The sequence below is a fragment of the Struthio camelus genome, chromosome 9, assembly GCF_040807025.1.
Source record: "Struthio camelus isolate bStrCam1 chromosome 9, bStrCam1.hap1, whole genome shotgun sequence".
In the NCBI taxonomy this organism is placed as follows: Eukaryota; Metazoa; Chordata; class Aves; order Struthioniformes; family Struthionidae; genus Struthio; species Struthio camelus.
In genome coordinates this window covers 21,929,122-21,942,798 of record NC_090950.1, presented here as the reverse complement: position 1 = coordinate 21,942,798, position 13,677 = coordinate 21,929,122, and the positions used below count along the sequence as shown (strand labels likewise).

Below are 13,677 nucleotides of genomic sequence, written 5' to 3'. Positions count from 1 at the left end.
GCAGCCCCCAAAGAGTTATGCCAGATTCTCACTTGCTTTGACGTTGCTCAGGCACGGGGAGCCGTCTGAGACCTTGACCTAAGGAAAAGAGGCATGCTCAGGGGGATAGAGGAGAGGGAGGCAGATTTATTACCATAAATAAGTTAAAAAACATCTCTCTCCATGACAGATACCTATCTGCTAGTTATGTCACAACAAATGTGGTCTTGCCCCACCTGTCCTTCAGCTTCTCCAGTTTTCTCCTGAGCCCTCCATACCTCTGGGTTGGGAAATACACCACAAAAGATCAGGACTGATGGGTTCCCATCTCCTTTAGACAAAACAGTGCCTGGAGGAAGGCCGGCAGCTCTCCCCTGGGCAGGGGGAGATGCCTGATCTGGCTGTTTGTCCAGAAAAGGGAAGGGAGAACCCGACCCCACCAGGGAGGAATAAACAGGCCTAGAAAGAGGTGAAGGAGACATTGGAGGAAAGAGATGAGATGCTGGGGCAGGGCAGCAGGGCAGCAGGTGCAATGCCTTGCTGCCTTCTGCTCTCCTTGGGGACTTCTGGATTTTTCTCCTGGATATCTTCAAATCTCTTCCCCTGAAATCCTCCCTAGTTCTAGCTGCTCAAATCTTTTTACAGCGTGGCCCTTGGTTTCCTTGAGTGCCTCTCCCCAGAGCCAGCAGTGGGCTGAACCTCCCAAAGGCGCTCCAAGCAGTTCTGGAAGAGAAAGCTCTCAGCTCCCGAGGTGACGGGGCACACGGAGGTGCCTGGGACATGGTCTCGGGGCCAGTTCCCGCCAGGGACGGTTGGTGGGTTTCCACTGCACCCGCGGCACCGAGGAGCTGCCCTGCAGGTGCCCGAGTTGCGGGGCATGAAGGAAGCTCCAGGGGCCCGGAGCATGAGCAGGGGATGGGCAGTGAGTTCAAGCCTTGTCTGGTGCTCACAGGGAGGCAGAAAAGGCACCTTTGAAGCCACCGGGGGCTAACAGACCATACTGCTGCACCAGCCTCAGCCTTGCAGCCTGCCCAGCAAACCCCTGCGGGACTAGCAAACTCATTGCACAACCCCCATCCCCACCCCAAGTCATCACCACCTCATCCCCTGCCCTGCAGGTGGGAAAGGGTCTGTGCAGCCAGCGGGGGGCTGATTTGGGAAGAGGCTGCGGGGCCGCGCGGGGCTGCCCGCGGGGCGGCAGGCCAGGCGGCGACAGCGAGCAGAGGGGACGCGGGGGGTTGCGCTCCGGCAGAGACCGCGGGGGCCGAGGGGCGGGCCGGGCACGTCCCGCCGGCTCAGCGAAGGCGAGCGGGGGCAGCCGCCAGCCCTGCTGCTGGCTGCCAGGCGGAGCGGTGAATGAGAGCGTAACTTATCAGTATTACCTCATGTGAAAGCCCTGCGCTTTTGTATCTCAAGCAAACAGTGGCCATTCTATGCGAGCGGGCTCGCATTGTTATTCTGTCTGGTTGCAAAAGGTTAGGGCTGTGGAGCCCCGCACGTCCACACGGGCTGCCGTGTGGGGCGGCGGGCAGAGCCCGCGGCCGCCAGCGCTCCCCAGCTTTTCCCAGGCACGGCCGAGGCCCGAGCAGGCCGTTATCTGCCTCGCAAGGCTGCACCGCCGCCTCCGCCTGCCTCGTCCGCGGCGCGTAAATCCGCCCCGGCTGCCGGTCACGGCGCGGCTGGGCTGGCGCCTTCCCCTCACCCTGGCCGGGGCACCGCTCACGGCCACCTGAGGCCACTCGCGCCCGGCGTCCGCACTAACCCCCGTCAAAGGAAAAGATGGAAAGCCCAACTTTGTCCTCAACAGGAGCATGAGCCGGGGAGGACCTGTTCCTGGGGACTCAGCCACTGGCGTCCCCAAGACACCAAGGATTTGGCTCCCGACAAAGCGCTCTCCCCATACAGGGCTCCCCATGGTCCCTCACGTCCTCCTCGGCCCTGAGACACTCTGAGGAACGAATGGGGAAACCCAAAGGCTTCACCTCAGAGGAACCGTGGCAAAAGGGGCTTCCCACCACCCTGCGCCGAGTTCCCTGGAAATCAGCTTGGAAGGAGACCGGAGAGTTTCAAGGCTCGCCAGGAGGAGAGCCGTCAGGGAGCTGTTTCTTCAAGAGCGAGAGCGTTTCCCATAGCCAAGCCAGGTGTCAAGAGGCTCCTGCCAAGCCAGGAGCTGCCGGGCTAGTGAAGGCCTGCTCGCCCATCCCGCATGCACACGTAGCACATGCCGGCACAGACCCTGCCTGGGGCTACACTGGGTGGCATGGCACAGCGCAGGAGGGGTCAGCGGGCTCTCACACCGCGGCAGGATCCCCCGTGGGCCCAGACGCAGGGTCTATCCTCAGCTGGTCTGCAAGCTCCCTCCTCAGTCACTCTGTGCAAAGCACATCTCCCTCTGGCCTCCGTTCCTCCTCTGGGGAGACAAATGTGGTGGCAATAACTTGTCCTGTGGCCTTTCCAGGCCATCATCTCTTTGGGCAATAGCTCTTGCAACAGGGATGTTCAGTGCCAAAAATGACAGGCGTGGGCTGACGTTGGGGCCTCCAGGCTTTCCTGCAGGTGAGACTCTGCCAGATCCCCATTCTGGGGGGAACCATCTGAGAAAGGGGGGACAAAGAGGAAGGATGGAGCAATTAGCTTGGAAAATCCCAGCAACCTGCTCCTACTTTAGCTAAAGAGCCAAAGCCGCCGACAGCTGGAGGCGATGCAATTCATATCCTCTGTAGACTGACACAGGGAGAGACTCACAACATGTACTCACCAGTGAATTATAATTGCTTAATTTTCTCTGTGTTCAACAAAAGTCTAAAATGTCATGTTCCCACTCCAGCCAACCCAGTGAGGCAACTCAGCCCTGGAGCGCAGCCACCTCAGCTCAGCCCCAAGGAAAAGAAACACCCAGAAATCAGGAGGAGGCTGGAGCATCCCAGGTAGCCCAGTCAAAATGCCACAGGCCACAGCATCAGCTGGAAGACGGATGCTTGGGAAGGCATGATGACAAGCCCTCCACGGGGCTTCCTTGACATGAGCAGCTCCACTACCTCCCACCAGCCCAGGAGGACCTATTGGCAGCAGTCCAGGCCACAACTATGGGGCTCACTTGTGAAAAATGAGCTTTAGTAAGTTGTTTTTTCGGCCCAGTTTCTCTAAGCCCCCTAAACAAGCCCCTGGTGGTAAATGTGTCGGTGCCACTGAGCAGTACCAGCCTAGGTGTCTCTGCCTCCTGTCAAGAAGCCGGTGCCCTGCTAGCAAAGGTCCCAGGTGCCTCTCCCTGGGGCTTTCTCTTTGCCTCCTAGCCGTGCCACCCTGGGGTGGGGGGAAGGGACGGGGATGTCCTCCTCGTCCTCCTCGTCTACCTGCCCTTGCTGCCAGGGTAGGCAATGCGGCTGCAGCCCCGTTCGCAGCCTGGTGCATCAGGGCAGCCCTATGGGGCCTCTTCCCCTTCATGGTCCCCGTTTGGGAAAAGGGGACGTTAGACATGCGTGTGTTCTGGACCAGTGCCCTCTTCTAGACCCAAAAGGAGATAGGGGAAAATGTAAAATCATTTATTGTTTCCTGTAATACCTCATGCAGCTGAAACATCCAAAACAAACACCAGGGATGTTCAAACAGCCTGAAAGCTGCCATCAGCATTTCAGGCAGAGACCTGGGCTCGTAGGTGAAGCAAGGCATCCCATGCCACGTGACCCAGGAGCATCACACCCTGGCGAGCTGGGTGATGCTGTCTCCCGCTTGCTGTCCAGCCAGGTGCCCAGGTCCAGGGCTCTTGGCAGCCATGTCTGAGCCCTCTGCCCGGCGTTCCTGCCCTCGGGACAGGAGAAGGCGGCTAGCCAGGGGCAATAAGGTTATTCCACAGAAAAGCACACTGAAGAGCCTCTTTCCGAGGCGCATCGCCTGCTGCATCCTGCCCGGGCGGTGGAACCAGATGGATCGGTTATGCTGCTTATCACCTCGCTCCCTGCCTCCCCTTCTGCCGCCACGCGTGGTGGGGGCCGCTCATTTGGCCCTGCAGCAGAGACTGAAATCCCCACACAAAACCGCTTCTCACTCAACCTGCTATCTTCAGACTCATGGAAAGGCGCTGTAAACCCAAAACATGACAAAGTTTGGAAAACAACCTTTAAGAGATAAAATTCCTTTATCTCCTTCCCCCTACAGCAGTTAATCCTCTCCCTACCACTGTCGGCACCTGCCCACTCTCAAAGAGCAAAATCGTGGCCGAGTGCAGCCCCTGGCCCCCCGGTTCCCTGCCCCACCGAGATCCCCCAGTGCACTTTCCTTCCCATCTAGTTCCACCCTGATGGAGTTTATGAAAAAAATCCTACTGCTGTGTGACCCGAATAGAGTTCTCCTGGCAAAGACCAATGCATGTCCTGTTCTTGGGGGCTGGTACTTGGTGTTGGTGCCAGAGGGGAATTAACTCCTATCTCCTTGTACCTGCTCCCCATTACCACCTGCCCACAAGCCAGGTTTGCTGCTCCTTTCCTGGACTTCTGATGCCCTGTGCACACCTGGACACGCTCCTGGGGTAAAACCCATTCACTGACGTCCAGGGAGCCAAACAACCCCTGGCACCTATCTGTGTTCTCCTGCCACCAAGCCCCTGTGAACACTACTGCAATTATCTCAGGGTACTTTCATCCCGTCACTTCAGGAGCAGCAAAGGATGATGGAGATTTGTCTGCTCCCGTCCTTGTGTCCATCTCTGCAGCCCAGACACTTGGCACCTGCCTCCTTGGGAGATTTCAAGAGATGGCAAACACACAATGGAGCCCAGCAGCCTCACGACTGAAAATTGCTTCCCATGGATTGCTTCCCATGCAGATTAACTCCCTTGGCTGGTCCTGCTCAAGGCAGGTATGGAGCAATCCAGGCAGGATGAGCAGAGCAGCAATGTTTCAAGAGTTTGTTCCAAAGACACTGTTGTTAGCACCTCTGGGCTTTGGGACAGTGCTCGAACCTGCTTAACTGACAGCTTCTAGCATTGACCATCGCTTGCAGGAAAACATCTGCTGTGCTGGTGTCTCCATCGTGTTCATGCACCATTCTGATGTTCCTTTATGCAAAGGAACAAATGGCTCTAACGTGTGGCATCAGCTAGAAATCCTCATACTACAGTTATCTTCCACTCCAGCATGAACCACTCCTCGGCCCATGGCAGCAGAAGAAACATAAATCTGGGCAATGATTTCCCCAATCAGTATAGAAACATGCTCCCTAATGAAGAGCAACAGAAAAAAAAAGGGGATAGCTGTTTGTTTGCTGCTGCTGTGACACATGGCTAGAGTCCATGTTTCTGTCCTGCTTTTACAGGTTGAGATGGGAAGACCTCAGTCAGGTTTTAAACCTTCCTGGGAGTCATCCTCAGGAACATGCCTGAAACTTGGCTCTTAACTTCAGCAGGGAGAGCTGAAGTCCCAGTGCTGCCCAGTAAAATCCACCCACACTCCCAGGGATCGCTCACCCCTTCCTTGTGATCAAAGGTTTTTGCAGAAATCCCTCGTGCTGTTTTCACAATTGCCCTGATGACCCATCTCCTCCCACTCTCCAGATCATGCTGGCACTGGTCATAGTTTGATGAATCCCCCTCGGTCCCCAGGAACGTGTACCTGTGCACTCTCTCTCGCACACGTGCACGATGTTCTCACTTCTCCAGTCTGTAGACACCAATAGTTCAAACCCAACCGAGCTCCCTTCTCAGAGGTTTACCCCCACTTCGGTAAGACTTACCAGTTAATATTTCCCAATTTTTAGCCCTACAGCACTGATGTTCTCTGCTTGAAGGCAGTTTCCAGCACTTGCAGCTTGCCATCCTACCCTGGGAGCAGTACTCTCCAGAGCAGGGGGATGCATCCTGGTTTTGGGTGATGCTCGGCAACCCTCTCCAGTAGGGGCCATCAGACCTCGGTTTAACTCACCACAGCTCTCAGCTCTGTTTGGGTCCCTGGGTGCAAGGGGGAGGGGTATATCCCCCCACAGCCACCCTGCAGAGGAGCCCTCTGGTCTCTAGCCCTCCCCTCTCTGGTTGCAGGGGCAGAGGCTCCTCTAGAGAGCAGGACCTAACCTCAGGCACCCTGATCACACTTTGCTGACCCCCCCGGCTCTCCACAACTACAGAGAGAGCCCAGAGGAAGTCACTAGTGAATGCAGCCCCTCAATGGCATGGTCCAATCCGCCCCTCCATGAGTGGGTGCTTCTACATGTGAGCTGAAGCTGGCAGTTCTCAGCTGGGGCGAGCACCCCACCAAGCCATGGGCTAGCACAGGCACATCCCTTCAAGGGTTAAAAGCTTTCAGGCCCCCCCATGCCACAAACTGAAAGATTTGCCAGCTATTAACCCCTTCCCGCCTGCCCCTTCTCCCCTCTGAGTTTTTGTCACTGTGAAACAGCTCTGGTGGATTCGATCTGGTTTTAGTTAAGGAAATGGCTTTGTGTGTGCCGTGTCTCTGACTCCAGCAAGTTTCAGCAGAAAAGGCAGGGTAATTTGAATAACAACACTAATTGGATTTATAAAGAACAGTTCCCCCCCCCCCAAACTGAGGCTCTGCACAGTGTGACAAAGAAAACACACTAATGAAAACCACGCTCATAAAAGCCCCAGATGAGTGCGCGCAGCGAGCCTCATGTGGGAAGGCGCTGGCTGAGACCTAACCATGCTGTGGTATTTGTGGCGATGCTCTAATCCTCCAGGGAGGAGCTGCCAGAGCAGCTTTGAAGCCGGCTCGCTACCCCACATCCCCAGAGTTTCCAGGGGGCTTGTAGAAAGCAACTCTCCGTGCAGCCCTTTCTTTCCAAGCTGTGCCAAGATATTTCTCCTTAATGCGCACACCTTGTCTCCTTCCCTTTCTTGGGTTGCCCTTGGGAGAAGCCCTGGGGCACGGCTGCCCTCAGCATCAGTGCCTGGGAGCCAGCATAGGCTGGCTGGCGACAGGACCCTGTCCCATCCGGCTTGCCGCAGAGCTGTTCCTGCCGCTGGTGACGTCCAGGCCCCTCGCGCTGCCATCCCCAGGTTGCAGAGGTCCAACAGCTCAGCTCCCCCCTGCACCCCTTTCCTCTGCACAACTCTGCAACGGGGCAGTGCTGCAGAGCACTTGAAAAGCCACCCCTCCTTCCACCCCAGAAAAGCTGTGTTTTAGATCCCGGGCTGTGCTTTGGGGAGGAGGAGAGCTTAGCCCAGGGAAGAAACGAGGGGGCCTCTTTCTGCTCCTTGCGTGCACCCATGGTTACCTGGCACTCAGGGTCGGCTATATATTAACTCCATCGCCTTACACACAGACAAATGCCCAAGCCCAACTTTGCACTCCAAAAAGCCCAAATTGTCTCCACCTGGCAGGCACAATGGAAAAACCACCGAGACCTCCTCTTTCCAGCTCCTGTTCACATGTTGCTAAAAAGACAATCCTCTTCAAAGTGTCCCGTGCCCAGCAGCCCGGGCTGTGGAGCAGGAAACCTCTCCCTGCTCCCAAGCAGGGACAGCCCGGACCCCCAGAGCCCCAGACCCCCAGCAGGGCCAGCTCCCACCAGCCCTCCCCTCCCGAGGGAGTCAGGGAGCAGCAGAGCCCAGAAAGACCAAGGGCGGGCAGCTCCTGCAGGGGGAAGGGACCAGCCTGGAGGTGCCCCAGGGAGAGGGGGGAGAGCAGAGACCCTTCCCCCAGTCCCAGGAAAGGGATTTGGAGGGATCTCTCTGCTTAAACCGCCTGGTGCGATCTGCACCATGGATGCTTCTGCAAGGAGTCGGGGGGCTATCTTTCTTCTGGATTGGTCCCAATAACAGCATCCCCTCTGTTTGGGGTGCCAGAGATGGTGCTGAGCTCCCTCAGCGCTGCCTGGAAGGTAAGCAAGCGGAGCCCCAAAGTTGCCCTCTCCCCGGTGCAAGGCACCCCAGCAGCGGCACAAATCCTGCCCTCCTGGGTGCTGAATCGGGAAGGGGCGAGCGCACGGGTGAGCTCTCAGCCATGTCCCCCAGAGCCCCCGCGAGCGGCTGGGGTTAACCCGGGGATGAAATCCCTCTCCCTCGCCCGCCGGCTCCGGCAACAGGTGGGAGCGCGTGAGGCCACGCTGCCAGGCTGGGCGCAGCCGCGCCGCGGGTTTGGCCCTTGGGCTCCTGTCCCCAGCAGGGACCGTGCGGCACGGACTGTGCCGCGCGAAGGGAGATCGGCAGGAGCTGTGAAACCTCCGCCTCCAGGTCCAGGGGCAACCTCTAGCGCCCCGAGCCCTGCCGGGAGCCCCCCCACAAGCCGAGGGAGTCACCTGTGTGCCCTGAAGCAGTGCCACTGCCCCCGGCATCCCTTGTGTCCCCCAGACCCAAAGCCGCTGCCAGGGAGGGCAGCATCCCCCCCCCCCCACACACACACACACTGTAGGCAAACAGGGACCTGGGACAGAAGTTGGGGGAATGGATGAGCACATTCTGGTTTAATCCTGGATGTCAAAAAAAAGTGCTTTTTGCACTCATTTCTGTATTTTGGACTCTACTCACCCCCCTCCAGGACCCCCCTGGCCAGCTGGAGCCAACCCCAGGCTGGCCCGTTTTCTTCAGTGGGGGGGTCACCGGGGACAGCGGGGGGAGCAGAGGGGCCACGGGGCACCTCTGCCAGGCAAAGGGAGGGCAGGCAGTTTGCAAAGGGGCCTGGGGGTGGGAATGGGGGTTCAGCCAAATGCCCCCCTCTTTCTATTTCTCCAGCTCCCCAACCCAGCTGCCAAGGGCTGATGTGTCATTTGTTCCTGCCAGGGGAGAGCGACCCCCCCCCCCCCCCCGCTTTAAATTCCTGCTATTGTGAAGTGGGAGGCCGGGTTGGACCTGGTTGTTTAGATGACATCACCAAGCAGGTTGGGTTATAAAATGAATGAAGCAGAAAGCCCAAGTTCACTAGCTCGGCACTTCGCAGGCAGCAGGAGGGACCTCCGGGCTCCGCTCTGAACTTTGACTCGCCGCCGGTCCCAGCCTCTCGCGGGGCTCCCCTCCGCTCCCTGCTGCCCCAGTGCCCCCAGGCGCCCCGGCCCCCCGCTCGCCCTGCCTCGCAGGATGCAGATCTCACCCTTGCTGGCTGGTGGACTTTTACTCGTGCTGCTCTCCGTGAGGCTGGAGGCGAAGCCGGCGTCTCAGCTCCCGCAGAAGGTAAGGCGGGCTGTGCCCCGCCGCGCTCGCTCCCCATCCCGGGGAGGCTCCCCAGGGCCGGGGCAGTGGGGGGACACGGGACGTGGGAGGCAGGAGGCAGGGCACGGCAGGGTCCTCCTCCCCGTAGGCTTTCTGGGTGCTAGGGGACCCCCTGCTTCTCCACGCTGCCCCAGGCACTACGCCAGGGTGCGTGTCCCAGGGAGGCGTGGGAGGCAGGATGCTGAGCAGCCCTTACCCCAGGGCCAGGCAGGGCAGCGATCTGCTTTCCAGCCTTGCTGCCGGGAAGGAGGAGCGGACCTGGAGCAGGTGCACGGAGGGCTGGCTGCGAGGCCGGACCCCTCCAGGGAGCTGTGCCCCAGCCAGGGGCACCCGCAGCATCCCCCCAGGGAAGGGGCAGCCCAAATGCGGGTGCCCCCGAGAGAGGGATGTCGAAGCAGCCCCACGTGGGGAAGGAGGGATGCACCGGAGGCCACGGGTGGCACTGCCCCAGGGGGGCTGGCAGTGGCACGGGGCCAGGGAGCAGGGGTTGCCCCAGGACAGCGGTGGGGCAGGATGCATGAGACACCGCGGGGGGGGGGGGTCCCAATAGGGGCCTGGGGTGCAGGCTAGAGAGAAGGAGGTGACATGGGGATGCAGGGAGATAAACGGGGATGAGCAGCTCCCGAGGCTTGCAGCCCTGAGAGGGGAGAGAGATGAGGGCTGCGGAGATGAATAGGGGCAGTGAGGAAGGGGGGTGGGGGTGCCCCCAATAATTGGGGATCAGAACTGGAGGACTTGGGGGATCCCCCCAGAAAGTGTCACCTAGGTGGGGTCAGCAAGCCGGAGGGGGGTGCTGACCTCCCCGTCACTGCTGGGGCCACGCTGCAAGGCGGCAGCGGAGCCAGGCAGGCTCAGTGTAGCTGCGACCCCCCCGGCACTGGGCTGGGGGCAGTAACGGGCCCCCCAGTCCCAAGGGGCCTGAAAGCTGGTGGAGGATGCACCCGGGGGGGATGCTCTGATCCTGAAGCAGGGGGGGATGAGTTGCCCCAGGACAGGGAGCGCTGGGGGGGGCGGTTCCTGATCTGGGGAGGGAAGAGGATGCTCTGGTCTGGGGTGGCGGAAGGCATTGCCCTGGGGAGGCACCCAGCCTGGTATTTGGGTGGTGGGGGGGGTTACTGAGTGGGATGCATTGACCCCAGCTGAGGGGAGGAACCGACCCCTGTGTTTGGAGGGTGCTATTGGGGGGGGGTGCACTAACTCCATCCAGGGGGTACCGACCCCAGCACTGGGGGGATGCTGGGGGGGGCACTATGGAGGGTACCAACCCCAGTACTAGGAGGGTGTTGGGGGGGGTGCATTGACCCCAGCCGAAGGGGTACTATGGGGGGGGTGTGCACTAACCCCATCCAGGGGGTATCAGCCCCAGCACTGGGGGGGATGCTGGGGGGGGGCGTTAAGGGGGGTACCGACCCCAGTACTGGGAGGGTGCAGGGGGGGGGGGTTGCACTGACCCCAGCCCAAGGGGTACTTTGGGGGGCGGCCATGCACTAACCCCATCCGGGGGGGGTACCGACCCCAGCACTGGGGGGGGGGTACTGGGGGGGGGGAATCACCCAACCTTGGTCCGGGGGGGGGGGGGCTGCGCTGCCCCGCCCCGGGGGCGGCGTGGCGGGGCTGACCCTCTCCCCCCGCAGGGCTCCCGCGGCGCGGCGGCGGGCTCGCCGGAGGCGGCGAGCGCCGAGCAGCGGGACAAGGAGCGCGACAAGGAGAAGGGCCGCGGCGGCGGCGGCCAGGGCCCGCGGGAGGCGCGGGAGGCGCGGCCCGAGGCGCGGCCGCGGGCGGGCTGGGCGCGGCTGCTGCAGGACCCGCCGGCCCGCCGCCACAAGGGCCTCCACAAGAAGGGCCTCGGCAAGGGCTGCTTCGGCCTCAAGCTGGACCGCATCGGCGCCATGAGCGGCCTCGGCTGCTAGGCCGCCCCCTGGCGGCGGTGAGTGAGCGCGGCGCGGCGCGGCGGCGCGTACAGCGCCGAGCACCCCGCGGCGGCGGCGGGCGGCGCCCCCGGGTCCTTCCTTCTTGCCCCGGGCTGCCCGCGGGGCCCTGACAAAGCCTGTGTTTTCGGGCGAGCTCGTAGCGTCATCGGTGCGCAGAGGCGGAAGGGGTCCAGGTCTCACCTCCCGGCCCGGCAGCTTTTCTTTGCAGCCTGTTCTTCCCCTGCCCCTCCCGCGACACCACACGAATTGTGCACGATACCACGTAAACATAAATCGGCGGCCGGGGTGATTATAAGTAGTGCCCCTGCTGCCTTAAAGACTTGGCATAAACTTAGAAGATTATATACGCACCAAAAACCTCCTCACGTGTTGTCCGCGAGGCGCACGGCAACCCCAGCCAGGCTGCCTACGAGCCTGCGGCACAGCAACCCAAAAACGTTAACCGCAGCCCACGCCGGGGTGGAGGGCAGCAGCTCTGCTCAGGCTCTGGGGGGGGGGCTGCAGAGCGCACACGAGGACAAAGCATCGCGCGGCCGGGCAGGGGATGCTGTGCCGTAGGATTGAAACTAATTAGCTAGTTGAGCAATTTGTGAATTGCCCTGATGGAGCCCTCCCTGGGCCTTGCTGGGCTGTAAAGAGGGGGGCCCAAAAGTTGGCCTTAATTGCAATCTTTCAATAACACCCCTGCTGCCATGCTACTTTAACTACTTCTGCAGTGCAGTACGAAACCGCTGCCTGAGTTAATAGCTTCCCCGACAGTTATGGCTAGATGTCCCAGGGCTCCCTTTCTGCCTGGACTGGAGCCCTCCCCGTTGCTCTGAGCCCCGTGTGCTTGACAGATGCAGGTGACCTAGGACCTCATTAAAGGGACATTTCTTAGGAGGGAAGTATGTTTCTACCTGCCTGTGACAAGAGGATTAGCAAGGTACCTGTCTCAGCTGTTCTCCGACTCATTTAGTTTAAGGGGAAAAAAAAAACCCCACACATAAGTTGCCCAGGTATCTCCTACTGGCCAGCACAACAACTAAGGGTAGGGCTTTCCTCACCCAGCCTTTGCATCTGACCAAGTTATTAGAAGCTGTGAGAAGTTCTTCCACAGCACTCCACTCTCAGTGCTTTTAGGGACTGATGAGAAAGCAAAGTGTCACTTCCCTGCTGTGACCAGTTTGGGAGAAACCCAGCTGCTCCTCCACTGCCAGCTCTGCCCAGCTGTGCTAGGGGAACGAACTACCACCGGCTTGGACCCTGGCAGCAGGTTTATGCAAGAAACCCTCACACCTGCGAGAAGTGCTTGCCCAGATCAGTGAATATTCTTCCTGTAGCCTTACTGCTGCTGGCATGGCACTGCCCCAGTCAGAGCTGTGCCCCTGCCCTGCAGTACTAGGATCAGGCACAGAGAGGGCCAGACCCAGAGACCCCAGTATTCTGGAGAGAGCAGTAGGAAGAGCAGGGCCCACAGGATATTAACACTGGTCTGTGGCTCTGCCCAGAAGGGTCGTGGTGTTTCTCTGCTGTCGTTGGCCCTTGTCCAGCTACTCCTCAGTATTCTCAAGGAAGCACCCAGCCCAGGGCTCTGAAAAGCAAACCCACACTATGTATCCAGCTCACAACCATCCTCTCACATTAAATTATCATCAGGGAAAATTCCTTCACATTCATCTTGCATCCCTGCCTAGCTCATGTCCCAGCCAGCTCTGACCCTCACCAACCACAACCAGACCCCATCCCTTGGCTACATCCTTACCAGGTGCAAGGGCCAGAAACCTTGGGGCTGGACTGAGGTGCAAGGATCCCTGGGCCAAACTCCTTTTGAGCTCTTGCATTCAGCTTCCGGATCCAGTCCGTCCATGTCTGTAAAGCTTTAGACAGGTGGAAAGTCTGACTAAGCCAGAGGTGCACAGGATGAAAAGCTAAGCTCTTTCAAGACCCTCAAAATTCCTGCTAGACCCAGGACAAGGGGAAACAGGAGCTTCCCTCAGTCTCTGCCATTAAGTACCAAAGAGCTAGGGTGAAGTTCTTTCTAGCATTAGCATGAGCAAAAGGCTTGGAGAGATCTTCTGCTGACTTCAGAATCCCTCCCCCATGCCCAGATTATTCTAGTGGGGGTTTCAGCTCAGGACTTGTAATGGGTGTTGTGAGGCAAGTACTAACAGGCACTTGATTCTTGTTCCTTGCAGGGCTTTGAAGCAGCAGTCCATTTTTTCCTACCGTGGCCATGCATGGCCACCCCCCAGGCAACGCCTAGAAGAGCAGAGACCCCCCCTGCCCCGAAACGGACAAAAGATGTGGCTGTGTTTTTCTTTTCGGTACGAGGAGTCATGGCACCAGCTGTTTTGGTTTTGTTATTTTTTTAAAAAGTGCTATCTTATATATATTATATATACAAACACTCACCAAGACAAGGGACAGTGCTTTTCCAAGAGACTGATGAAGCCAGCTGTATAACGTTGCTGTTTGTAAATTCATGTCATGCATAAATGTATTTATGTTGTAAAGCTATTTATATATTGTTTATAAAGAGATATTTATAAAAAAATTATTTATGTAACTAAATGAAAAGTCAAGCATTGTAACATTTTTTGTCCTAAGTAGCTGAAAAAGTTTAAAAGAAAA

General features: G+C 58.8%; 2 protein-coding genes across 2 annotated transcripts in view; one reads left to right on the top strand and one right to left on the bottom strand.

The window, feature by feature from the left end:
• Nucleotides 1-8,377: 8,377 nt before the first annotated feature.
• NPPC (natriuretic peptide C) lies at nt 8,378-13,527 on the top strand. The gene is made up of 3 exons (XM_068953833.1): nt 8,378-9,094; nt 10,768-11,060; nt 13,242-13,527. Exons 1-2 carry the CDS (start codon nt 9,002-9,004, stop codon nt 11,041-11,043), a joined length of 369 nt encoding a protein of 122 aa, XP_068809934.1. The 5' UTR covers nt 8,378-9,001; the 3' UTR covers nt 11,044-11,060; nt 13,242-13,527.
• The window catches only part of COPS7B (COP9 signalosome subunit 7B), a 27,055-nt gene continuing 24,942 nt past the window's right edge, over nt 11,565-13,677 (bottom strand). Inside the window, exon 7 of the mRNA XM_068953830.1 lies at nt 11,565-12,923. Coding sequence (XP_068809931.1) covers nt 12,888-12,923 — 36 coding nt within the window. The 3' untranslated portion in view covers nt 11,565-12,887. The remainder of the gene's footprint in view (nt 12,924-13,677) is intronic.

Coding starts and splice junctions, on each gene's coding strand:
- NPPC (XM_068953833.1), top strand. CDS start 9,002: ATGCAGATCTCACCCTTGCTGGCTGGTGGACTTTTACTCGTGCTGCTC. Junction 9,095..10,767: donor CGTCTCAGCTCCCGCAGAAG/GTAAGGCGGGCT, acceptor CTCCCCCCGCAG/GGCTCCCGCGGCGCGGCGGC.